The sequence below is a fragment of the Hibiscus syriacus genome, unplaced genomic scaffold (genome assembly GCF_006381635.1).
Source record: "Hibiscus syriacus cultivar Baekdansim isolate YM2019G1 unplaced genomic scaffold, ASM638163v2 tig00110676_pilon, whole genome shotgun sequence".
Classification (NCBI taxonomy): domain Eukaryota; kingdom Viridiplantae; phylum Streptophyta; class Magnoliopsida; order Malvales; family Malvaceae; genus Hibiscus; species Hibiscus syriacus.
Genome location: NW_024062820.1, coordinates 312,476 through 340,461, shown reverse-complemented (window position 1 = coordinate 340,461; position 27,986 = coordinate 312,476). Strand labels below are relative to the sequence as shown.

Below are 27,986 nucleotides of genomic sequence, written 5' to 3'. Positions count from 1 at the left end.
TAAAAGTTTTTTTCAACAAACTTTATTCTGTAATTAAAATGTCCAAGCAATTATCATATTTTATCTGATCATATTTAGGTATTTCACGGCTGTAAAACTAGTTTTTTGCGGCGTTTTTTTTTACATATAGCAGCATTTTTAAGCGCCGTAAAAAACACCTGCAATGATATGACAAACGCCGCAAAAAGCGCCGCTGAAAATAGCGCCGCTAAAGATCGCGGCGTTTGGTAGCACAAATGCCACTAAAGTACTACTTTATTACGGCGTTTATAAAAAACGCCACTAAAGTACTACTCTATAGCAGCGTTTGTTTAAAAAACGCCTCTAAAGTGTCATTTTGTGACGTTTGAATTGTAAACACCGCTATATTTTTAAATTTTGTGGTGTTTACTTTCTAAACGCCGCTACAAAATAATTTTACCGTAGTTTCCTGATTATTTTAGTAATAATAATGACAAACAAAATGGAACATTTCAGCTCTTCTTGTCTTTCTTATGGGGGACCTAATTAAGTAGCTGTCCTAAAATGATAATAATATTAGAAATGGACACCTAATTAATGATTTAATATGAAAATTAAAAAATGATTTCGTGATAAAAGATAATATTATTATTTTCAAATGTCTTATGTTTAAGAATTAGAATTTATGTGTGTTATTAATTAGTTAAAGAAGATTTTAAGTAGATACTACCTCAAATTTTTTAGAAAAAATAATATGATATTCAAAATGATACCTATTTTTTTATTTATTAATAAATCCAAGATACACGTTCATTAATTCATGCATAATCTATATACTTCGCTTAGAATAGAGATAACTATTAAATTATGAATATTGGATGTGATAATAAAGTATATTATATTATTAAGAAAATTTAATATTTAATATTTAAAATAGTATTATTGATGGAGATAATTATAAATTTTATATATAAATAAAACTATAAATGAGACGAGACATATCACGAGTTACTTAAATTGGCTCGATTAAAACTCGATCAATACTTGAATCGATTGGACTCGAATCGAGTTCTTAACGAATCGAAACGAGTTACTTGACTTGAAAAGCTCACGAGTAACTTGAAAAAATAATATATTAAATTTTTAATTTTTAAATTAAATTAATAATAATATTAACATTCATATGTTATTTTTTAAATCAATATAAGACTTTCATTATTTATAGTTCAGATTCAAGCTCGAGTTTGAGTTTCGTTAGAGCTAAGTCTGAGAATGTTTTGAGTTCATGTTTTTTTAGCTTGATCCGAGCTTCAATTTTTTATTTCAAGTCGAACTTCAAAAATTTAAGCTTGTGAGCTTTTGAGTCGAGCCAAACTTCAATTTTTTAAATTTAATTCGATCTTGCTAATTTTAAACTCACGAATTTTTTAATTGATTCAAACTCAATAATATTCGAGCTCAACTCGACTCATTTACCCCGATAAACTCTAAAACAAGCAAATATATATTGGACCACTTTTACCAACCGGTGATAGAGTCATGTCTTTTGTGATAAAATTTTGGGTAAACTACTCAGTTGACCACTTAATTATTTAACCATTTTTCTTTTTCTATCGATCTTTCAATTTTATCAATCACACCACATAATTATATAATTTTTCAATCAAGCCACTAGTCATTAATAGTTGGCTGAAATGATGACATGACAGTTAAAATGAATTGGCATAATTATAGTTAAGCGGCTTGATTGAAACAATTAAATAGTTAAGTGGTCAACTGAGTAATGGCTTTTAACTGCCACATCATCATTTTCGTCAATGTTAATGACTGGTAGTTTTATTGAAACAATTAAATAGTTATGCGGTGTGATTGACAAAATTAAAAGATCGATGGCAAAAGTAAAAAGGCTAAATATTTAACTTGTCAACTGAGTAGTTTACCCTAAAATTTTTAAATCCCTACCTAGGATGAGAATGGAAGAGGACGATAAATATAAATATAGATATAAATTTATTTATTATTTATATTTAATTTTAATTTTAAATTAACTATATTTTTTTAATATCTCAATCATTAAACGTTCATAGTAAATAAAATTCAAAATATAACACAAATAATAATTTGAATATGAGTATATAAAAATAAATAAATATTTATTATAAATATCAAATTTTAGAATTCATGAAAAATAATTTAGAATTATACAATTGTTCAAATTTACACTATAATATGAATTTATAAAAAGTAATTCGAAATTACACTATTTATCCCATCCTTGGATGGGAGTGCACAAATATACAAAATAAACAAATTTCTTTTTTTTTCAAAAATAATAATAACATCTCGAATTAGATTTGATGTAATCTCTATTACCATAAAAATTTCGCTCTAAAGTTATATAACATCAAGAATGTTAGAGGTCTGAGCATTTACTGTTAAATAATTGAGAGTTATATTTGAACAGTTATTGCCTTGTACTTACCCCAGATTAGTCACACATACACGCAAAATAATAGTACGAACCAAACGATTTTAGTGGTAAATGAATTGTTGTTATTTCTTGAGGTTTCGAGTTTGAGCACCAGAAATATAGACATGTGAGTATTTAATATCAAATAATTGATAGTTTATCTTAGAATAGGTATTATCTTATATTTACCCTGTATTAATAAAAAACGATAAACAACTCTACGATCACATCCCATGGCACATACCAAGTCACTTCCCCCACAGTCCTAAAACACTCCCAATTTAGTTTAATCGAAAATTAAATCAGAGATGTCATATTAATTTATTGAAATCAAAAAAGATAAATTAAATTAATAATCAATTAAAAATCGTTAAACATCCAAATAAAAACTAAATTAACACATATGTCAAACATTGGGTTTGAATACAAATCAAAATATAAAAACATTAGAAATGTTAACTCCTCCAGAGTGAACCTCTGCGCAGTGAAAAATAAGTATTTTATAAAATAATTGTTAAAAATATTAATTATAAAATATTTTATATGACACTAAATAGTAATAAATTAAATTTATTAATGATTTTATAATTATTAGATAAAAATATATTAATTATTTTATAATAATTTAATAAATCCAAGGATCATTTTATAATCATTTAAAAAATTAATAATTACTTTATAATATTTAAAAATCCTCGTATCAAATAGATAATTTGAATATAGCTCAATATCTTATTATACACTTTATCATTTGTTTTTTATTAACGCACACGCTGTTATAAAAGAAACGGGAAACTTGGACAAATCTTAATCTAATCCGTGCTTGAAGCAGACGAAGGCATTAATTATGGGTTCTGAATCATCCCCGAATCTTCCTATTCTGAATTTCTCCGATCCAGAATTGAAGCCTGGAACAGATTCTTGGTCGGTAACAAGCAGAAAGGTTACACAAGCACTCGAACAGTACGGATGTTTTGTAATAGAATACGATAAATTTCCATTACAACTTCACAACAAAGTGTTCTCCCTCATGGAAGAACTGTTCCATCTCCCAACGGAGACGAAAATGAAAAACAGATACGAAAAGCCCTTGAATGGCTACGTCGGGCAAATACCCAAGATTCCTCTTCACGAAAGCTTGGGCATCGACAACGCTACTTCTCTCGAGGGAACTCAGTTCTTCACCAAGCTAATGTGGCCCCAAGGAAATGATATTTTCTGGTATATATTCCTCAAGACTCTGTGCTCTTTCAAACTTTTCCGGGTTCTGCGTCTGTAGAATATATTATCAACGATTAAAAAAGATTTCAAATATGTACTACTTTATATTCACCACCTACTATTATTATTTTTTTAATTTGTTACTCATTTTCTCTTTATTTGTGCGTAGTGAATATATTTGCAAGTATGCCAAGGTGGCAGCTGAGTTAGACCGAATGGTGACTCGAATGATATTTGAGAGCTATGGTGTGGAGAAATACCATGATGCTTATATTGATACGATTACTTGCCTTCTACGGCTGTTGAAGAACCGAGCACCACGGCCGGATGAGACTAACCTAGGGTTTATTACTCATACCGACAAGAGTTTCACCACCATACTCCATCAAAACCAGATCAATGCTTTAGAGGTCGAAACGAGGGACGGAAATCGGATTAATGTCGACTACTCATCTCCTTCATCTTTTGTGGTTATCGCCGGTGATGCACTTATGGCATGGAGCAACGATCGGATACTTTCTCCAAGACACCAAGTGGTGATGAGCGGGAACATAGACAGGTATTCTTTGGGACTCTTTGCCTTCAACAATGGGACACTTGAAGTACCCGAAGAGCTTGTTGATGACCAGCATCCACTCAAATATAAACCCTTCGACCATTTAGGGCTCCTTCGCTTCTATCGAACGGATGAGGGTTATACATCTAAATGTCCTATCAAAGCCTATTGTGGTGTTTGATCTTTTATTTTCTTTTTGTTTAGTATATGTAATAATAGAACTTTGTTGTGTGACATCTCTATTGTATGTTTGGTAAATTTCTCGGTTTGGGTTTGCTTCTGTATAAGTCCTCAGGTTTGCATGGATACTGCAATATTGGCTTTGTAAACTTCTATATATTGTAATCAATAAAGTATGGATTTTAAAAATAATGGTAGTCTCCACCTATTGAGCATTTAGCTTAACTATAAGTGCATGTATTCTTACAGTCAAGTCAAGTGTAGATAGATCGTCGTTAATCAACCTCTAATCCTTGAATATTAAACCCTTAATCAGTTAATGGTCACATTTGAAGTTGTTTTCTCGGTCAAACTACATAACAAGAGATGCGAAAGGGAAATAGAAACATATATACATACATACATACAAGACTTGTATCTCTCCTAATATTAATAGTAAATCACGCCGGTTTATGAGATTTTGGTATTTTTGGGCTAACAAAAAAATTAGGTGCCTATCAAATATTTAAATTATAGTTTTTATTTGTATTTTATACCGCGTTGCGCTTATCGCTATTGTGCTCATAACAAATGATATTGAAGTCACTACAAGTATCGTGATTGTGAATTTTTAATAACATATGTTATTGTAGACATAACCATTATGTATATAGCAGTTTCATATGATATCATTTTTTTATTAAGAAAAGTTTAGGTTAGGGGTGGCTCTCTTAATCTTGGGTCAGGGCATGTCTAAGATCCAATTGGGATTTACATAGGAATGTACAGATTGCTCACCAAAAGTGACGGTGTTTGGATTCGAACTTGGCCTTACAAGCTCAAATTCTTGAATCCCAACCACTTGTGTCAACACTCGTTGACTTCAGACGATATCACTGTCACTTCATAACAATCATTGTTGTGGTTATATACCGTTATTTAAGTAATTGTTCCTAATAACAAGTGTTTAAAAAATAAATTTTAAGGGTAGTTCCATAATAACAAATATTGGAAAAATGGGTCCATAATAACAAATATTAAAAGAAAAGAAAATAAATTTTAGGAGTATGCTCATAATAAAAAAACATTGAAAAAATTAGACATTTATAAAAAAGTATTGAAAAAATTGGAATCATAACTATAAATAAATAATAGAAAAGAAATCAAATTTTAAAACTTTTCTCTTTATAACAAATATTGAAAAAATTATGTCCCTCGTAATAAGTATTAAAAAAAGGCCTTTAGAAACAAATGTTAGAAAAATATTGATAAAAAATTAGGCACTTATACAAATATTAAAAAAAATTAAAACCCTAATAATAAATAGTAGAAAAAAATTTAACTCATAATAATAAATATTAAAAAAATAACTTTTATAATAAGTATTAAAAATAACCGGGCCTATAATTAATATAAAATTATTTTTATAAGTATAATCTATTATAAAAATTCTAACCGTAAATATTTTTATTTTTTATAAGTATAATTATTTTTTATAAGCATAATAAGTATTAAAAATAACAGGGCCTATAATTAATATAAAAAAATTATTATTCTTCGCAACGTAAATATAGACAAGATTAAATCATATTAAATTTTATCCCATGTGAATATTTTATTATTACATTTGTCTCATTTTAATTATTTTTCCGCTTACGAATTCCTAGCAGTACAACCCTCCACTGCAAAAGCCAAATGTAGATGGTGTTGTTTCGTTTTCCATCAATTCTTGTGGTCCTAATAATTATTCTGCAAATCAAGTTCCAGAGAAATAATTGACCAATTTCATAATTTAAAGTACGTGAGATGTAATCTTTTTTTCTTTTAATTTGTGCTTCAATTATGATCCAGCTCCTTTTCGGGTCCCCTACTGGCTCTATCAGGCTAAAGAATATAGTATAATCTGGAGTGGTTGTATGAGCAAAAGGATAAACACAAATAGTTCAAGGAATCTTTCCTCTCTCGATTCTTAAACATGAAACAACAATTCTTTGATATATTCTTTTTGTCTTTGATTTGATTTTGTTGATGGAACTTGTCCCCTAAGCAAACAAGCATCAGTGCAGCAGCCAGCAGTATATAATCGGCTCATTTGCATGAAAATTCTTCAACACAACAAAAATTTGTGCACATTTTTACACGAGAAATGGGCTCTCAAACTCCTCTTAAGCTCCCTGTAATCGATTTCGGTAAGCCAGAACTAAAACCAGGCACGAACGAGTGGGATCTGGTGAAAGGCCAAGTCCACGTAGCCCTTCGAGACTACGGTTGCTTCGAGGCTACGTTCGACAAGATCCCGATCGACCTCAGAATGTCGATATTCGGATCCTTGGGAGAGCTTTTCGATCTGCCTTTACAAACCAAAATCCGAAATGTTTCCAACAAGCCTTATCATGGTTATGTTGGCCAATACCCTCAAGTCCCCTTGTACGAAAGCATGGGCATCGATGATGCAAACGTTTCTGAAAAAGTCGAGGCCCTGACCTCTACTTTATGGCCTCAAGGAAATTCAAGTTTCAGGTTCTTTTAGGTCGTCTCCCTAAAATTTTAATAATTCAATCTCCTAATATAAAATTCTGTGTCCATCTTGTTGATACTGTTTTTTTCTCAGCAAAACTATACACTCCTTCTCGGAGCAACTATCGGAATTGGATCAGATCATCAGGAGGATGGTATTGGAGAGTTTTGGACTTGAAAAATACATGGATGAACACATGGAATCAACGAATTATCTTCTAAGGGTAATGAAATACAAAGGACCAGAAACAAATCAAACAAAGCTGGGATTACACAGTCATACCGACAAGAACATAGTGACCATATTGTACCAAAACGAGGTTGATGGGTTGGAGGTTCAAACCAAAGAAGGAGAATGGATCAATGTTAAACCCTCCAAGCACACTTTTACTGTCATGATCGGGGAATCCCTCTACGTAGGTCTCTTTTGGTTATTTTTGCAGATTAAATTGAATGAAATTCATGTGTCATGAATGTTGCAGGCATGGTTAAATGGTCGAGTGTATGCTCCGTATCATCGAGTCACGATGACCGGAGACAAGGCGAGGTACTCGGTGGGACTGTTTTCGGTTCCGAAAGGAGGGTACATAATAAAGGCTCCTGATGAGGTGGTGGATGAAGAACACCCTTTGCTGTTTAAGCCCTACGATCACGTTGAGTTCTTGGGGTTCTATTACACCGAGGCCGGTCAAAAAGCTGAGTCTGCTCTTAAAGTTTATTGTGGTGTTTGATTCGGCTGTGCAATTGCTTCCCTCTTGTTTGCTGTGGAATGATGAAGCCCTTGTTAAATAAACTATTTGTTATTACAAAGTACAGTATGTTGGTTTTGTATTTTTCAAATTTCTATAATGCATAAAAATAATGGATTGGTTTGGTTAAAATTTATTTATGTATTTTTAATATTTGAATTTTTTAACCTTCACTCAAATTTTTTACTCTAAGTATCTTATAATTGAGGTCCCTAACTTTTGTAATCTTATTTTTTTTACCTTTATAATAGAGATCTCTATTTTTTTCAATCCCACTTTTTATATTTATAATTGAGACTTATGCACGAACCCAACAACCCTAGTGGTAAATTAATTATTGTTATTCCTTGAGGTCCCGAGTTCGAGCACTAAGAATATCAGGAGTGTGAGCGTTTAATGTCAAATGATATATAGAGTTATCTATGAACATATACAGCTTTGTTCTTACCCCAAATTAATAAAAAACAATTATGGCCCCTAATTTTTTTAATCCTACCTTTTATATTTATAATTGACGCCCTTAATTTTTTCAACCTTATTTTTTACTTTTATAATTGAGACCCCTAATTTTTTAAATCTCACTTTTTATCTTTATAATTGAATTCCCTAATTTTTTTCAATTTTACTTTTTACTTTTATAATTAAAGCATCTAATTTCATCATTTTTAAGATTTATTAATATAATATTTAATTAATTGTTCAAGTGTTCAACATAAGTGACAATTTAATTATTGTTCCCTTTTCATTTTGAGGTTATATGCATAGGAGTGTAGATCAGCAGGTGACAATTTACACTCTCAGGCATATAACCTCAAATTAATCTCACTTAAATATTCACTAGCAGAAACTTTATGTAAAAGATAAACTATGACAATTTAATTATTGTTTTATTTTTATTTTGACTACTGATGTGTTGATATCATCAATCAGATTATTCAATTATTTAATTAATATTTCAATTAAGTTAATGTATGTTAACTTTAAACAGAGATTATGATGTGTCAATTAACAAAAAATTGATATATTATATATTTGGTCCTTAGTACTTACATATTCTATTAATTAAGTTTTAATTTTAATTTTATTTAAAAAAATAACCCTTCAATCCGAATTTATCACGTGTCAGTGGATTATTAGAACATATTTTAAAGTGACATGATACACTAGAAGAATTTTTTAATTTTAATATTTTAATTGAATAAATTTTTCTATCAATTAGGTGGTGACGTGTCACTCAAAAATTTACCATAATAATAAATTGATACTTATCACATTCGGATCAAAAGGTTAATTTATTTAGATCTTACGTAAATGGACGTGAAACGTGATCCCACATAGGGATGGCAAACGGGTACAATTTCGTGGATTCCACACCGCATCCGCTCCAATTGGAGCGGGGATGGGTATAATTTTAGCGGGTAGTGGGCGGGTATGGATTTATAAAGTGGTACCCGTCGTGGGTGGTGGGCGGGTAATGGGTTTGAGACATTACCCGCCCCGCATCAGCCCGCCCAGCTAAATATCTATTAAATTTTAGACCATTATGAATTTAGGTGTAATTTTAGAGACTAATTTATAAATTTTAATATTGTATAATATATAACATATAATTTAACCAAATATTAAGGATATTTAGTCTTTAATCTGGTCTTTAATTAGGGAAATATTCGGCTCTTTGATTAAACTCATAATTCCACTAACCACGTCACTTTCCATGTTCTTTAGCCCATGATGCCCATCTAAACACAAATTAACCGTACTATATGCATTAACATCAAAAGCAACAGTTTCCATGTTCTTTAGCCCCTCTAAACCCATATTAGGCGCATTATAATCATTAACATCGAAAGTAACTCAACAATCCAGCTCTGCAACTACATGCTCCCTACAATCTGTCTCCATAACATTCGTAGAGCCACTCCTCTGACAAATTGAAGCATGCGTTGCTACCCCATCACGAACTGTCTGGGAACCAACTCCAACATTCCATTAGTTTGCTGTCAGACGGGTCTAGATGGGTATGTCGCTAGTGGTTAGTGGGTGTGGAGATAGATTTAAAAATGTACCCGCGTGGGCGGGTGTGAATTTAAAAATTTGTACCCATCATGAGTGATGGGCGGGTGATAAATTAAAAAATATTAGGTGGATATGGGGATAGAGAAAGAATATCCGCACCCAACCGGCTCGTTTACCATCCCTAATCCCACATTCTATAAAATGGAAAACATGTGAAGAAGGTCCTGGAAAAGGTAATATCTATGCTCATTCTATAAGGTAATTATTATTCATTGGACGTTAAACGTTCCATCATTCTATAAAAAGAAGAGTTCACTTATACTCGTTCATGTACCGATAAGGATATACGCATCCAACTGTTCACAAACCTCCTTTGTGCTTTGCAGGACGGAAATGGGCGCAAAATCGCCTTGGAAGCTTCCGGCCATCGATTTCACGAAGCCGGAACTAAAACCGGGCACCGATCAGTGGGATTCAGTGAAGGGCCAAGTCGAACAAGCCCTTCAAGAGTTCGGTTGCTTCGAGGCTTTGCTCAACAACGTCCATTCAGAGATTCGGGAAACAACATTTGGAGCCGCGGAAGAGCTTTTTGATCTTCCCCTGGAAATCAAAAGTCGCAATGTTTCCAAACAGCCTTACTATGGTTATATTGGCCAAGACCTTAGAATACCATTCTTCGAGGGCATTGTCTTTGATGATGCACAGATTCTTGAAAACGGTGAAGCCCAGACTCGTACGTTTTGGCCTCAAGGAAATCCAAGTTTCAGGTTCTAAACTTAATAGTTTTCCTGTAATTTCTGCTTCTGCTCTTGATAAATCTTAAAACTGCGTATGTGTTCGTATGTATTGACAGCAAAACTATACAATCCTTCGCAAATGGGTTAACGGAGTTGATTCATATGATAAGAAGAATGATATTAGAGATTTTCCAAGTGGAAAATTACATGGATGAGCACTTGGAGTCGAGTGAATGCATTTTTAAGCTAATGAAATATAGAGCGCCGAAAACCAGTGAAGCGCAGGTTGGACTAGGGCCTCACCCGGACATGACCTTAGTGACCATTTTGTGCCAAAATGAAGTTAAGGGATTGGGACTTCAAAGCAACAGCACCAGAGAACGGATTGTAACACCTTAGACCCGTATACGTTTCGATATACGAGTCAAAGATATCACATCAATTTAAAGACATTTACTGAACTGAATTTGCCTAAAAATTTGTTTCATTTGAAAACACTCTTAATCTAATTTTAAAAATCTATTTTAAAGTATATCTCAATTATAAATTATTTCTTTGACATAGAAAAATAAATTCATTTGTTAATCAGTAACTTTTTTAAACCACGTCTTTTCGTGAAATCTTCTAAAAACATAATAACATAATATATATATTCTTTTCATGCATAAATACTGATAAAACTAATCTAAGTAAAATAAACTAAAGTAGTTCTAGTTTACTATAACAAATTATTTAAAATAAATACGATAAATAAAAACTACTGACATAATTATACATGTCACTACTAGTCAAAAGAAAATTCAATGATGTCTTACTGATTACTGGTATTATAGATGATTTGCACATGATGCTTGGAAGGCTCCTCATAAATCGTTCGTATCTCAATCAGACCCTACGCATGAAAATCATCACGCGCTAAGTATAACTTAGTGAGGCAGTAATACTAAAGGTGAGAATAAATAAAGAAAATATCAAAAATATATATAATCATTAAAAATAAAGCAGACTAAATTTTTAGAAGTTCAAACCGAATATCTCATGATGAACTTTATCAGGAACCTGAAAAGAATTATCTGATGATTTTCACAAAATCATAATAAATCATATCAGACAGAATAATCAATCCATATTCTTTTGTAATCAAACACTTTTCAGAACTTTCTTATTTCATTCTTATAGCATGTATCATTTATTTAATTCATTTCGTAGCTTGTATAATCCATTTTCATCTCATAGCATATATTTTTCATTTTTTCATTTCTTCATTTCATAGCCCAATGTAAACCATTAAGACTATAAGGTATTCGAGTCAGACGAGCATACACATAAATAGCACCACCGTTACATCTGTAACGTCAGACGTGCTAAATCATCATCAATCATAGCACCACCGTCACAAAGACGTCAGACGTGCTAAATCATCATCAATCATAGCACCACCGTCACGAAGACGTCAGACGTGCTAAATCATCATCAATCGTAGCACCATAGTCACAAAGACGTCAGACGTGTTAAATGCTCCACCTCTATACCCATGATTCTCAATGCATTTACAATGGGCACTTTCTTTAAATCATTTATCATTCACCTATCAGAATCTTTTTCAAATATCATCAAAATCAAGTATCATACATCATTCACTCATCAAAATCTTTTTAAACATTAACAAAAATCAAGTATAATACAATATAAATCTCAATAGACATACAATTAAATTTCCCATCACATTCAAATATCATTTAAATAGTAAAGTATTTATAAGAAATCATCAAACGAAATAATATGAAATATAATAAAATAAATTGAAATCAATTTATTTTCATATCATTCGAGGTTGACTCATCGCAAGTCTTCCTCATGTCATATAGAGTAAGTAAAATGCACTCACCTTTGCCTCACTACAGAACTTGTATATAATAATCCTAATCACGAGCTTTGTCATTTCCTTCCGAATCGTTTGGATTGCTAGATTTAACTAGTCTGACAATACCAAATTATAACACAAAAATTGTTCGAACTACATATTAGTATCGTACTAATATAAGCTCATCTTGACATTTGAAAATCTATAAAATAAAATCGATAACTAAATCAATATCAACCAAACTCCTAACTCCATTATAACTTCAAACATTATTGAAACACTTATTCAATTCCATAAATAATTATTCCCAATATGATTCTTCAACTTTATTCTTTTACATTTCATCCCTAACTTTCCAAAACTTATAAATCCCATACAACCTTCCAAATCAACTCAATTCAACATTCTAAAACACAGTTACCCTTTCTGTTATAAAAATGAACAAACAAAAACTAAACCATAGTATCACTGTAAAACTGCCATAGCACCTGAAACTGAAATAATAGGTGCTCGAAGGTAGTAATACCACTTTGGAACTTATGAATTTAACACTTTGAAATCATTGACAGAGTCAGAATTATCGTGACAACTAATAAAAATTCGCCGATGCCAACATTTAATGCAATTATATCAAAACAATAATACCGGTTATTTTGTATTTTTGCTTGCCATTGTCAGAAACCTCATTTGCAATTATTCACTTACTGAAATCTCATGACTACCAGAGTACAAATTCCAACGTGGCAACAATCCCCATTTTCAATAATTTCATTTTTTTTAATCTAATTCCAATCAGAACCCAATTAATAACTTAACAAAATCCATATGCCTTTCACATACTACCTTTACTTCGTATGAAATTCCATAAATTAACTTGAATATGCCTAATGGTCGAATTTCTTTATTAGTCCCTCTAATGGTTTCCAAATCACATTTTATGGTAGAACATGATTTCCATAATACACTCAACATCAAAACCAGATCTAATTTCATTGATTTCTCATCACCCCTTCATCCACCATAATCACCCACTTCACTATTAAAGCAAGGAAACAATGGGATTTTACTACCAAATGAAAGAGAATTTAATGGGGATTATTTTTCTGCTTCACACTTTAGTCCAAAATTTAATTAAAATAGACCAAAAATGAAAAGAAAAACAAGCTTACCTTTGGCTATGGAAGCTCACGGCTGGAAAAGGAAGGAGAACAAAATTTTCTTGAATTTACTAGACCCTATCCCTTAATACACTTGTCATTATATAATATAAATGAATATTAAATTCATTTAAATACACTTTACCATATTGCCCTTAATAAAACTTAATAATTTCATCTATGCCACTCTATGACATCATCCCTTACATCATCAAATCCCTTAATTGCAATTTAGTCATCTAATTCTAAAATTTTGGCTTAACATGAAAAATCAACCTTAATTCCATTGATCCATGTTAAATTTCACTTTTCTAAAATATATAAATAATATTTCCAACCATTTTATAACATCCTTCAAATTTTCGTAAAATTCCAATTCAAATCTGAATATTCGGTTTCAATATCGAACTTTATTCTTTCTATCTTTTAACATAATTCTCGTATCAAAAATATGATTCTCACTAAAATCTGTGTTTTAATCCAAACTGTTCACTTACAGGCTAAAATATATAACTCCTTTTTAAAATTAAAAATTTTGGTCCTTAAACTTTTCAAAGATTATACTTTAGCCACTAAACCTTTAAACTTATATTTTAGTCACTAGACAAAATTTAGGATATTACACGGATCGATTTGAGTCTGTCCCAAGACGCTTTCGTCGTCATCATTGGAGAATCTCTCCATGTAAGTCTTCATTCCATTAATCATATATGCAAAGGATGGAAGATAGATTAAGTTGGTATGGTATATGATGATGCAGGCATGGTTGAATGGGAGGTTAAAGGCCACTTATCACCGTGTGATGCTGACCGGCGACAAGCAGAGGTATTCCGTCGGACTGTTTACGGTCTCGAAACCAGGTTACATGATAAAGGCACCGGAGGAGCTAGTGGATGAAGCACACCCCTTACTCTATAAACCCTTTGATTACGCTGAATTATTGAAGCTCGTTGCTAGCAACAAAGGTCGACATAATCAGTCTGGTCTTGAGGCTTATTGTGGTATCCAAAATTAAGATATTATTTAACTTTAATCACTATTATGTGCTCTTTTTCCCTTCCATTTAGAGGAGATTTTTAACGAGGCGTAAGGTGGTCTTTTATGACCATTTTCCTTCAATAAAATTCATACATTACATAGAAAAAGAAAGGCACTACTATATAAATTATATCAAAATTATTTTTAACATAGGCTTAATAAAAAAATAAGTGTTTAAACTATATATCAAAATATAATTTGGTGCCTAAAGATTTTTTCGCTAAAAATATATGTATAATGTTTTACCCGTTACATTTTTAAGTGTTTGTTGTTATATTTTTATTTTTTAAATATAAAATATGTTTTTATAAAAAAAAATTAAAAAAAAAGTCTCCGTCCCCTTCCCCCATTTCTCTCCCTTCTCCTGTCTTGCTCACCACCACTCCACCTCATTGTGCAATTTCTTCAAATCTTGCATGTCACCTATTGCAAATCGTCGAACGGTTTAAATGGCTCCAAGTCATTTGCAAATTACACGACCGACAATGGGCTGTTGAAATTAGAGTTAGAGATTTGAGGTTTAAGGTTTAGAGATTCAAGCTTTGAGATTTATGAATATAGGAGGATTTTGAAAATGGCAAGAGAGATAGTTGGTAGAGGAGGTCCGGACATGGGTGCGTGACGTTAGATTGTGGTGAAGGTGGCCGGTGATGGTCGGCTACGGCTGGTAACGTGGATTGAAATATTCTAAGGTTAGGGTCTTTTTTATAATTTCTGGAAAAAATTCGGTTTTCATTTAAATTAATAAAATTCTTAATTTTTAAAAAATAAAAAAAAATTCAGAAAAATGAGGGTGGCGTGTCACTTAACGGCTAAATTTAACGTCGTTACGATCTAGGTACCTAAAAATATAACGTTAAAAACATTAGGCATCTATTTTAGTAAAAAATTATTTAGTTACTAAATCGTATTTTGATATATATTTAGACACTTATTTTTGTATTAAACCTTTAACATGCAGTTGTTATGTTACAATGTGGGAGCAGGTAAGTAGCATTGACTAGGGATGAGCATAGGGTGGGTCAAGTCGGGTTTTTGGTAGTCCCAACCCCGACCCAAAAACATATATGTAAAGCCTAACCTCGTCCCGCCTTGAGGAATTTTGATTTTTTTCCTGTTTCGAACCTGTTCTAATTTTTAGAGTAAAACCTAGACTACAACCCAACCCGAATACATTAATATTTAAAATAAATAAAATAATATTTATAATTATTTATTATATTTAAATTGTTAAATTAATATTTTATAATATTTTTATAATTTTATAATTAAATAATATATTTTAATAATATAAAAATAAAAATTATTAAAATATTAATTATAATATATATATATATATAATAATTGGGTTGGGTCAATGATTTTTCACCTTAAATCTGGATTCACCCGGCCTCGAATTCTTTTAGTACATAACCCACCTTGAGCCTCGAAAATTTAAAAAAAAAACCCGATTAGGTCGGACCCGTCAAGTTCGGATATTTTGACAATCTATAGCATTGATAAGTTCTAGTGTTGATTGAAAATAAAGTTTTTGTTAATAATGATTCTCTTTTGGCTACTTGTGATGGTTGTAATAAATATTCTAAGCAAGTAGAATTACTTATTTTTTACTCGATAATATGATTTTGTATGATTCTTCCATACTCGATGATCACAATGAGGACCATTATTTTAATTTATAAAAATTTAAAAGGCTCAACGTATAATTATAAATTAATTAAAACAATTAAAGGTAAATTATACTAGTGACCACCTAACTATTCCCCCTTTTTATTTTGACCACCATTTTTGAAACTTTATCAATCACGTGACTCAACTATTTAAATGCATTCAATTAAGTCATTTATCGTTAATATTAACATAGAAGTTCAAGTGACAGTTAAAATATTTGTTATAATTACACATACGATCACTATTAGTTATATATTATATCAATTTGGTCCTAATTTTAATAAGTTAAAATAAAAATAATTGATTTTATTCAATCATATATATAATAATGATATATACATGGAGTACTATTTATCCATCAACCCGTCTTTGCCGTTATCAATTCAAGCACTATATTGTCACAACAACTTTTATATTTACTTTAATGTAATATATACATTTTGAACTTTATAAAATTATTAAAAGTTATATTGTCACAAAACAATGAATTATGATAATAATAAAGAAAGGAAGTATATAATAATAAAAAAAGCTATCATTATAAATCATTTAATTTTCTGGATTATGGGATGCAGTCAAATGGTTGAGAGTTATCTTAGAACATATATCAACTTGTCACCCCGCGTATTTTTTTAAAATAAATTCACTTAATGATCTTGAAAAAAAAATCAATAGAACTCGTCACCCCAAAAGAAATATTAAAATACTGGGCCTTGAATAAAAAAATTATATCCTATGACGAGTTCTCCCTGCACCGTAAAAAATACAATAGATCCTAAAATAATTTTTGAGGTGCCCTTGGGTCAAATAATCCGCCCACCTGCCGTATTTGGGCAAATAAATTTTGGGACAATAATAAAAAAACTGATCAGGCCCGTTTACCTATCAACTAACCCAATACCTAATACCAACCCAATTATAGATTAATCTAACGTTCATGGCAATTTTGGCCCAATACCATAGGTGGCTAATTATTTGGCTCAATACGGCACCATATTTTTTTATTTTGGGAATTATGACATTTGTTACAGTGACTTGGCACTTGTCATATGGGCATGACGAGTTTCAATAAAATATATATTTTTTATTATAATTTGTCGTTCCGACGTGACAAAAGCTAATAAAAATTATATTTTATTGAAGCTCGTCACTTCAATGTGACGAGTTTGAATAAAAAATATTATTTGAGCAAGCTCGTGATGTGAACGGGACGAGTTTACCCTGAACTGTATCATTAGTCGTAAATCCTAGATTAATTTTATAGATGGTCTAATGGGCTAATTTTGTTCACCCCTTTTCAAAACGAAAACCTGTTGCTTTCCGAAGACAATGGATATGGAATAGAAGAAATCAAATGACTAGCTGAAGATTACATTTCGTTAAGAGTGGGATAATATTCCCATTCTCCAAGGAGAATTCGCTTCCACCAGCTTTAATCCAATATGTGGTGAAGAGATTTATTGGAATTCGAAAGTTGAATCTGAAATGGAATCGCAGTTTTGTGATCTACATTTTATATCTCATCGAAAATTAAATCACCATGGATTGATTCTGATGTCATCTCCAACTTAAGCAATTGGGTTCTGATTTGATAAAACCCTATAGTACAAGTTGTTGCTTCGATGTGGAGACTGCCGACTATGAGCTGTACATTGTTTTTTTTTTTTTGTGTGTGTTGAGAGAATTGAATATTAAATCAATTGATACGATTGTTGTTATAATAATTTAAAAGATAATGTAAATTCACTTAAACATATAGAGAAAATATGTATTTGAATTCGATTTGAGTAGTAAAAAGATATTGATTTCTCTAGAGATTATAGGTTTGAGAAACATCTTCTGCAGAGTGTGTATGTTGTCAACAAGTTAAAAAAATCTGAAATGATATTACCTTATAATCATCTTATATTATTCAAATATATATATATATATATATATATATATATATCTAAAGTCAGATGCCAACTAGGAATAGGCATTTCACACGAACTCGATTCAATCAGATCAAATTTTTATTTTTAAATATATGTGTTCATGTAGGGTTTTTTTAAAGATAGGGTCAAGTTTAGGTTTAGGATGAAAAAATCTGACTCGACATAATATTATAACTATCTCTATGTTTTAAGGGATGGGCAATTCACCTGGATCCGACGGGTTCCGACTCACTTGGGTTGGTTTTTTATTTTAAAAATTTGAGTTTTGGTGAGGTTAGATCGAATTCAAGTTTAGGGTCAAAAATTAACTCTTTATAATATTATAATAATCCCTTATATATTTAGGAATAATGATGAGAATACTCATATATATTATTATTCTTTTCAATTAGGTTTTTATTTTACCTAATAAAAATAATTTATATATAGGTCGAGTTGAATATGATCGAATGTGAGTTTTGACCTAAAAATAGAATCGGATAGAATTCTCCTAATTCTAAGTTAAATCAGTTACATGACTTCAATTTTTAGCGTGGATTTAAGTGAGCCAAAAACCTGACTGACCCATAACAATTCCTAACGTCAACATACTTAAAACCAACTTTAAATCTTTGCATGAACCAATAACTCTCCGGCCACGTCCAGATAATGTAGGTGTGCATTTGGTTGAAAACTTGTAGTCTAGGTGGCTTTCTTTTCTTTACTTCCCCTCTTTAAACTTGTAGCCTCTCTTCAATCATGTTTCATAAGGGACCATTCAACCAACGCTCTCCTCAATTATGCAAAGGAAAATTGTCTGAAATTTTAACCGATTATGTTGGCCTCCCTTCTTTTGTCAACGAATCTGTGTGTTATTTCAGGTAAAGGGAATGTGTGTGTGTGTTTTTAGTTAACCTTTGACCGACAACAAATGAACAACGAAGAAACGGTAAAAACTGCTACATCTCTTTCGATAAGGTAGGGTTCTGGAACCTGAGTAGCCAATGTGGGCTTGCACGTGGTTGGAGAGCCAATATTATCATCTTCTCTTGGATATGTTTTTCTTATTTTGTGGATTCAAATCACTGACACTTGTGTCTCTTCAATAATGCTCTCTTCAATAAATATCTAAAAAGGCATTGGTTTGCAGTAATCTTGGCTTCATTTTTAGCTTTTCCTATGGATATTTTCAGTGATGTATGGCTCTCTCTTTTTTCTCTCGATGATTTAAAGGACTTTATTGTTTTATTCTTTGGATGGGATCTGTCTCCTTATCCGGGCTAAAACATGTCGGTCCTAATGTCTTCTTACACATGAAATTATTTAAAATAATAAAAACAAGTGATGGAACCTTTTTTATTGTGATTATATTGTCTCGCAACCCAGTTCAACCTTCAAGGCGTGAAAGCAATTTATTGATAGAAAATATAAATAAAATATCTAAATTATATGAAATATTAAAAATTTTAAGAAATATAATTATACGGTCGGCTCTTCCTCTATCCGTCCCTGCTAGTAGTTTAACTGAGTTGATTTTTTTTAAAATAATTGCACTCCCAACACTATACTCCAAAATAGTAGGGGCCCAATAAACGACCAAAGCAATCAATACAAGGGAGAAAGAAAACAAAAGCTAATATTTATAACAAAAATGACTCTCTTATCCAACTGTTACACTATTATTGTGTTCGTTTACATCAATCAACCCATTTAGAGGTACACAAACCCTAACTGATGACAGTGCCTCGTTGAAATGTTTTGCTTTGGTGTGAAGATATTCGTTCCAAGTAACCGGTCGATAGAGAGGCGGATGATTTGGGCCTACTAGTTTCGGATGCGGTGATATTTCGACACTCGATGGTGGCCCATATAAATACGCTAGAGATAGTCGGTGACGGGTACGGTTCACCATGGCCCGGTGAAGAATGCTATCGTACGACCCGTTGGACAGTATATGCATAAGGTCTCCGACGTTGATCACAAGCCTTCCCGGTACCGGAGGGACCGTGACCCATCCAACTCCCTCTTTGAAGACCTGCAGCCCACTAGTGTTGTTTTGGAAGAGGATGGTGAGGAGGGTGGAGTCCGTATGCGCAGCGAGACCCATGGCCCGATCGGGGTCGGGACAAGCCGGGTAGTGGTTCAACTGTAAAGCGGCTGAGGCCTCTTTAAAGTCACCTTTTGGGCCAGCCCATTTGATATCCTGCTTGGCAACTATGCCTAGGGAACCCAGCATGAGCCGCATCAACGTCCCTGCTAGCTTTTTCATTTCTTCATTGTATTCTTTAATCACGTCACTGAGGAAGAATCATATCAAATCAAATTCCCGAAAGAAACAAAACACTGTATACAACAGTGAAGGAGGTAGGATCCAAAAAAATATTATTTTAGGATAAACAAATACATTAATAATTAAAATTTTAAAATAAATATCATCGATATAATAAATAATTATCTTTAAAAACTTCGAATTTAAGGATAGACAGGCGCAACATTCGTATTCGCCACTTGCTGTTATGCTGGACCTAGCACAAAGAAAACACTTAACAAGTGGATATTTTTCATTGACTCCATTACTACTCCTAATCTACTTCGTGGGTCCATAGATTTCAATGTAAACTTTGCTAATTGCATTAAAGGAAAATGGGTTTTTTTTGGCACAAAAGACTGAAAATATCACAACTTTGCACGTGCATTCGCATGTGTGCAATGGGTGCTCACCAGTGATTGCTGTAACCATGAGGCCAAAGTTGACGAAAATGCTCGTCCGGTGGCCCAACGACGGTGAATCCCTCAGACCACATAAGCTTAGAGAAAAAGGAGGAAATCCTGGCGAATCCGTAGCCGGACACGCCGTCCGGTGATCTCGCGGCTTTAAGCTTTTGGTGAAGTGGTAAAGAGAAAAGGGTCCGGCAAGTGCACTCCACCATATCAAGTAGACTCGTGGGGATCCCATGGTTGGTGACTTGGAAAACTCCCCAAGTCCTGCATGCATGGCCAATACTTTGAAGAGCATTAGGGTCGTCGAGATCGACAACCGGCACGGATTCGGTGGCAAAGGCTTCTCCGGCGGCCGAAGGGTAACCGCCGTCGTCGCGTTGATTCCACGCGTAGGAGTCGGGTAGTTCGCGGAGAGAGGTGAAGTCGTGGATAGGGTGAGGTCTAAAGGCGTCCGACAGTCTGGAAGGCATTGTCGATATCAAGGAAAGGGAAAGGAAGGGAGAATCCGTACACAATAGAGAAATTGAGAGATTAATAGGAAGAGGAAAAAAAGTATGTGTTGGAGTGAGTTAAAAAGGTGTACTTTTGAGGGGAAGAAACAGAGAAAATGAGCGAAGAGATTTGATGGCTTCCAGTGAATATATATACTGGGGGAAAAGGTGAGAGTGATTTTTCTTGTTGAGAATTAACCAAATATATATAGTAAAAGATAAAAGAGACAATTTGATTTTACAGGTTAAAAAGGTCGTCATGTTTATGGAACGTTTAATTCCAGCACAAACCAAATTATTTCATTGGTCGATTGTTATTTTTTAAAACACCAATCACTACAATAGAAGCGATTGAGCGTTTATTGTTGAATGATTGAGAATAGTTTTTAAACTTTTTAAATCGAATTAGTGAGACCACTATTCCTATGATACATTAAAAGATGTAGGATAATATTCATTGTATTATAAATACATAATTTTGTTAATTGAGAATTTTAATTCAACATAATTTAATCAAATTATTTTATTTTTCTCTTTTCTTCTATCCCCTTTTAAGTATTTTTTTTTTTTTAAAAAAATAATATCAAATTTACTGCTACATATTTTAAATTATTTCTTAGATTGAAACCCCTTTTATATGACGTAAGGCGACGACATGCCGAGTAAGAAGTGCTTTCAAGGTATCTTTTGCATGCATATTTCATAGTGATAGTTTAAAACCAAAATGGAAAGAAAGAAAAAAGAACGGTAAAAAATATTTAAAAAAGTATATGAATTTTTTCTTAAAAAAATACACATTTGATACGTGTTAAAGACACATATTTTCACGAGTAAGAGCTATACTAGACAATATTGTACGTGTATTAGTATTATCTTCAATCACTTAATAAATACATCTTTAAAATGTTATATTTACACGTTTAAAAACATTCATATCTAAATAATGTGAGATTTAAGAAGCCCGTGGCTAAATTGTTGATTTTGAGTTATTAAAAAGAGATATTGAATTTGAACAGATCCATATCAGCACGATCGTCATAGACAATTCTTATTATTGGGTTCTCAAGTATTTCAAAAGATAACAATCGATAGAGTTCAAGATACGGTCTACTTAAATTTAGAACATGTCTTTGACAACTCAAAATTAGTATGTTTGGCCATAAGCTTATCAAAGGTCACGTTAGTCGTATATGAACTTTTTCGAACGTTCAAAAATATAATTTAAAAATGTATTCGTTGAGCGATCGAAGATAAGATTAATATGTGCATCATTGAATCGTGTAATTCTTTTGATCCAACCTTTAAAAGTTTTCACCGACTTTTATCACATTAGCCTAAGACGCTTCCTACTAAAAACACTGCGCCTTCATCTTATATGACACAAAAGAGTTCCGATTCGAAATATGACTAAATCTTATGTTAAATTTGATAATAATTTTTTATAGGTGATATTTGAGCAGAAAGGCCGTTTTGGGGTTTGTTGAGTGGTGTTGGGGGAGTTGCCACTAGAAGGTGACAAGAAATGAGAGTGAGAGTTTTGTATGGTTGAAGAGAAAGGACAAAAACAGGAAGGACCATCTTGTCCTCTACAATGCCAATGTAAAATGGAAAGAAATGAAGAGCCTCTCAAGTAATTTAAAAATCATTAAGAAAAGATAAGAGAATAGGGACATCCCTCCCTCTCCATGTGCCTGTGTCTTGTCCTCAAGTAGGAAAACATCCATATCTACAACCCCTTTCCCCACCTCCACTTGCTCTCCTTCTTCTGCTTTGCGAAGTATAATATTTTAATCAGTGTGAACTACTAGGTATAATGTGAAAAATAGCCATTAAAATTTATCAAAATGACCTTTTAGTCCATTTTCTTTTTTTTTAGAATATTTTTGCCTTTAATGTTTCATTTTAGGGTAAAAAATCCCTGAATATTTGACCAAATATTCAGTTTAATCATTATTCTTTTTTTCTGTAGCATTTTGACAGTTAATGTTTCATTTTAGGGTAAAAAACTAGTATTTTAAAGCTTTAATCGTATGTTAAATAACGGAATCCATCCATAGAGGGGTGTTTTTGCCTCAAAACGAAATATATGGATCAAATATTACAAAAAATAGAGATCAAAGTTATTATTTAATCAAAAGTTATGAGTTTGTTGACATTATATGAATTATACACATATTATTGTATTATTTTTAGGAACTTATTTTTTTTACAAGTATATGAGTATTTACACAATATTCTACTTTTTTTTTTTACATTTTTTCTATTTTTGTACAATTGTTTAATGAGATAATGACTACCCTAAAAACAAGATAAAAACATAATTTTAATGGTAAAAAAGATTGTAAAAAAAGAATATTATTCTTTCTAAAAATTTAAATAATTACTTATAAGGTGTATAGCTTATATGTATATTAATAATAAATTAAAATTTCTGAATAAACATTATTCTTATCCTTGTAATCATCTTAAATTATAGATATTTTGACTACATGTGCAAATGGTATATCTGTCGGAAAACGAAATAAAAATAAATGGGTGTTCCTTTGCTTTTCGCTTTCTTTATACTTATATTTTATCATTAATCTTAAGCCTATATACTTAATCCTAATATATATATATATATATATATTTGTTCTTTAATATGGACCTCACATCTCTCATTCTACTTTGCTGAGTGGTTAACATGAGCGCGCAACATAATAGCAACAATGTAGTCATGTCACAGCCTATAATTTTATGTTAGAGTAAACTTAATCTTATAATATCCGTTAAGATAAACTTAAATATATAAAACTTTAAACAAGAAAAAACATATTTTCAATAAAAAAATCATAAAAAAAAATTAAAACATACAAAAAATTTAAATTTTCAGAAGAACGATAATCCTCGTCTCCTGGTCATGATAGTGGTAGCATTGTCTTATCCTATCCTATCATGCACATATTCCATATATGTGGTGCCACCATCATTTAGTACATAGATTTATATTTCATGGGTTGTCAGTGGCGGAATCATAAATTTAAAAATGGGGTTAAAAAATTTTAATATTTTTTTATTATAATGGGCATACAAAATTTTTTCCCTTTTTCTTTTAATGACTATTTTAATTTAATGTTTAATATGATTCCGGATTTCTTATTATACGTAGTTATACGTGTAAAAGTACGAATTAAATTATTTTAGTGGTTGAACAAATTATTATTATTTTTAAAAATTTCGGTTCAAGCACCATCAATTACAACATAAGTTATTAAGTATTCATTGTCAAATATTTGAGAGTATTTCGAATAAATATTACTATAATCACCTTAGCTTAATAAAAATATATATATGTAACAAATTAAACCCAATTTAAATTTATTAATTATTATAATCATTTTGCGTTTAAATACACTTAAATTCATATGTGAGCGTTTGATCGAATCAAGTCAAAAATTTCTAGTTATTTCCGTTGACGAGTCCTATTTTACAACTCGAAGTTGACTTGAAATTTTTCCGAGTCGAGTCAAATTTATAAATTTCGAGTTGAATTTTTAAGTTTATGTTTAGATTTAATTGTAAATATTTATCATATTATGATATTATTTTATTTAAATTTAAATGTTTTTTATAGTCATATATAATACATATATATATTTCTTCATATTTTTTATATGCGACGTACATATATCATACATAGTCAAAAGACTCGACTGATCAAACTTAAAAATCAATATATTAATTACTAAAAAATTATAGTTATTTGAGATACTATATGAGTTATTCGAGTTGTATTTTACGACTTGATTTGAACTTACAAAATTTCAAACCAAGTCAAACTTATAAAACTACAACTCGAAGTAAATTCAAATAAAAAATTTCGAATTTGTTGATGCTATTTGAATCAACGTCTTTAAATATTTATAGTAGTAACGGAATCAACAAAACTGATACTTAATTTGTATATTTTCTATTACACAATTGAATGGAACTAAATTATTGTATATATAATTACAATATAATCAAACTAATTTACCTATCATATTACATATTAAAATTAAATTAAAATTTATGTATATAATTATATAAAATCAAAATTTATCTATTACATTACATATTTAAAAAATATATGTAATATGTTTTTACATATATTACATCAAAACTTCACACGTAATTTTAATTGTTGCTTTAGTTTTTTCCCCTAGCATTCTGGTCCTAATGTTTTATTTCAAAATAAAATTTTCCTTGATTGAACTTAACTATTAATTGACTAACAATCGACGTACGTCGCTGGTATAAGACTACCATGTGTTCAAATTGATGACATGACACATGTCAAAAAATGGTGATGTTACACATGCTATGTGTCGAAAAGTGATGACATGAAATATGTCACATATCGAAAAGTGATGGTATTGTATATGTCACGTGTCAAAAAATGGTGATATAATAATCTCACATTAGCTACAAGCATAAATTGTTTCCATATAACCAATAATCATTTTATTCCAAAATGAAACATTGGGATCAAAGTGCTTTAAGAAAAAAATTAAAATAATTATTCAGTTATTGTTAAAGGATGTTTTTTTTTTTACAATATGCCATTATTCTTGGAATTTAAGGCCATTGGTTACAGTGAACCCAATAGCGGAAGTTCAACGATTTTTTTAGGGCAAACAGTTTAATTAATTAGCCCAATAGAGTATATAAAAATTTATTTTGGGATCTATGATATTTGTTACGGTATTCAAGGAACTCGTCATTTTGAGAAAACTAGTTTACCCAAATAATATTTGTTATTTAAATTCGTCACATCAAAATGACGAGTTTTAATAAAAACATAATTTTTATTAAATTTTATCACATCATCGTAAAAAGTTTGAATAAAATATATATTTCATTGAAATTTATCACGTCAATGTGAGGAGTTCAAAGTCACTATAATAAATATAGTACATCACAAAATAAACTTCTATATACCTTATTGGACTAATTAATAAAAACTGTTTGTCCTATTAGATAAAAAAAACCAAGTTGAACCGAAGCCAGGGCCAAGTTTAGAGCCCGACTCTTATAGGTGAGGCCCAAAGGATCCCTTAATATGGATAGGGCTATTTCAATAGCCGAAAATTGACGAGAGTATCTAAGACCTCCATATTCAAGTTAATTAATCATACTTGTTAGTCTATTTCAATGACAACGATTCGAGTACCTAAAAGGTACCGAATTCAATTTAACTAACCAAAGCCTAGATTTTTTTCAGATTACATGAATAGTACTTATATTTCATTCTGTACAAATTTAGTCCCTCTAGTATTATTTGGTCAAACTTACTCCCCAGTACTCAAATCACAATATTTCAACCCAAGCTTATAGAATCCATCTGCTTTGTTAAGTTGAATGACTTGGCTTTCCAGCTACTCCCATGTGAAATATTTTCTGGAAAGAGTTAAAAGGCATATGATACTATAAAATTAGCTGACCCTATTCCCATATGTATAATGGAGTAAGGGGAGGTAGGGTAGTAGGTTGCCCCTAACGCTAGGTTGAGAGTAACTTCCGTGGAAGACCTCCGACAATTATGAATTGCCCATCGTGGGACTCGATCCCACGACCACAAGGTTAAGAGTCTTGCACTCTACCAACTGAGCTGGACTGGCAATTCAAGTATCTAATACTATATGTACCAATAAGATAATACAGTTGATTAAGGTAATTCGAGATTATGACAAATTGTAAGATTGTTATAAGATTAGACTCGTAATATAAATATATGTGTAGATTAATGCTATATTTAATTATATTCCATTATAATTATTATTATTATAAATAATAATAGATTTTATTATTGGTTCAATTATTTTTATATTAATATCTTATTAAGTATCTAATTATACAAGATGAACTTTTTTTTAGAAGGGTACACATAACATGAGATGTTTATTTTAAATAGTTTTTTTATTAAGCTAATGTGATTATAAATTAGTATATGTTTTAAATATCTTTAATCATTTGACAATGAACGTTTAATCACCCTACTGTAGTCATTGGTGTTCAAACCGGTGACCTTTAAGAATAACACCAATTCTTTTAATCATTGAGATAAGTTAATTCGTATATTTATTTTGAATAGTTAAGGATGATTAAATGTTTATATCCGTTCAAAATATTTTTAATTTAATGATAACACATATTTTATAGACGTAAATATATTTAAATATGTATATTCTAAAAACGATACTTTTTTTAGTTAAGCATTAATGGGCGATTAAGTGGAAATGTGTTTTCCCATCACGTGGGTCCAAAATCAAATTGGAACATAAAAAACAAAATTAAATATTCATAAAAGCTGCAATTTCATGTGATAATTCTTTCTTCCCACTTCCATTTTCTATCATCTCCTGTCGTTTCAAATTTTCAAATCATTTTTTTTAAATTTTCTCACTAAATTTTAAATATTAAATTTTTTTGTCACATTTTCTAACGTCATCATCATGTGGATTAAATAAATATTTTTTAATTTTTTTAATTACAGTTTGGAAATGAAAGAGCAGAATCTATGGAGATCCATCTAAATTCGTATGAATTTTCAATTACATAACAATTCCAATCCCATGGTTAGTTTTCTCATTGCCATTCACCTCCACAGTGTTCTCAACCACTAGTTCATAAACTGATCAAACCCATGAAGTGTACCAACAACCATCCGATTTGCATTCAGCTTGATTTGGAGCTTCTTGTCCATGTAATTTTTTAGATCTGGAGG

The 27,986-nt window shown here is 31.2% G+C and overlaps 4 protein-coding genes and 2 long non-coding RNA genes across 6 annotated transcripts; 4 read left to right on the top strand and 2 right to left on the bottom strand.

Annotated features, from left to right (window-relative positions):
* The first annotated feature begins 3,278 nt into the window (after positions 1-3,278).
* On the top strand, positions 3,279-4,494 carry LOC120137736 (2-oxoglutarate-dependent dioxygenase AOP3-like). The gene is made up of 2 exons (XM_039153425.1): positions 3,279-3,652; positions 3,822-4,494. The coding sequence occupies exons 1-2, from the start codon at positions 3,279-3,281 to the stop codon at positions 4,387-4,389; spliced, it is 942 nt and encodes a 313-aa protein (XP_039009356.1). The 3' UTR covers positions 4,390-4,494.
* Positions 4,495-6,428: 1,934 nt separating this feature from the next.
* LOC120137700 (probable 2-oxoglutarate-dependent dioxygenase AOP1) lies at positions 6,429-7,678 on the top strand. The gene is made up of 3 exons (XM_039153399.1): positions 6,429-6,887; positions 6,979-7,300; positions 7,367-7,678. Exons 1-3 carry the CDS (start codon positions 6,514-6,516, stop codon positions 7,613-7,615), a joined length of 945 nt encoding a protein of 314 aa, XP_039009330.1. The 5' UTR covers positions 6,429-6,513; the 3' UTR covers positions 7,616-7,678.
* A 1,936-nt stretch (positions 7,679-9,614) lies between these two features.
* On the top strand, positions 9,615-27,833 carry LOC120137847. The gene is made up of 3 exons (XR_005517458.1): positions 9,615-9,625; positions 21,253-21,257; positions 27,756-27,833. It is a non-coding gene; the product is annotated as an uncharacterized LOC120137847 (long non-coding RNA).
* On the top strand, positions 10,006-10,594 carry LOC120137845 (probable 2-oxoglutarate-dependent dioxygenase AOP1.2). Its single transcript, XM_039153495.1, has one exon. It carries the CDS (start codon positions 10,043-10,045, stop codon positions 10,421-10,423), a length of 381 nt encoding a protein of 126 aa, XP_039009426.1. The 5' UTR covers positions 10,006-10,042; the 3' UTR covers positions 10,424-10,594.
* LOC120137846 lies at positions 11,146-13,482 on the bottom strand. Its single transcript, XR_005517457.1, has 3 exons — positions 13,420-13,482; positions 12,275-12,366; positions 11,146-11,278 (listed from the first exon to the last, which is right to left on the bottom strand). It is a non-coding gene; the product is annotated as an uncharacterized LOC120137846 (long non-coding RNA).
* On the bottom strand, positions 19,667-21,334 carry LOC120137844 (gibberellin 3-beta-dioxygenase 1-like). The gene is made up of 2 exons (XM_039153494.1): positions 20,751-21,334; positions 19,667-20,326 (listed from the first exon to the last, which is right to left on the bottom strand). Exons 1-2 carry the CDS (start codon positions 21,218-21,220, stop codon positions 19,690-19,692), a joined length of 1,107 nt encoding a protein of 368 aa, XP_039009425.1. The 5' UTR covers positions 21,221-21,334; the 3' UTR covers positions 19,667-19,689.
* Positions 27,834-27,986: the final 153 nt, after the last annotated feature.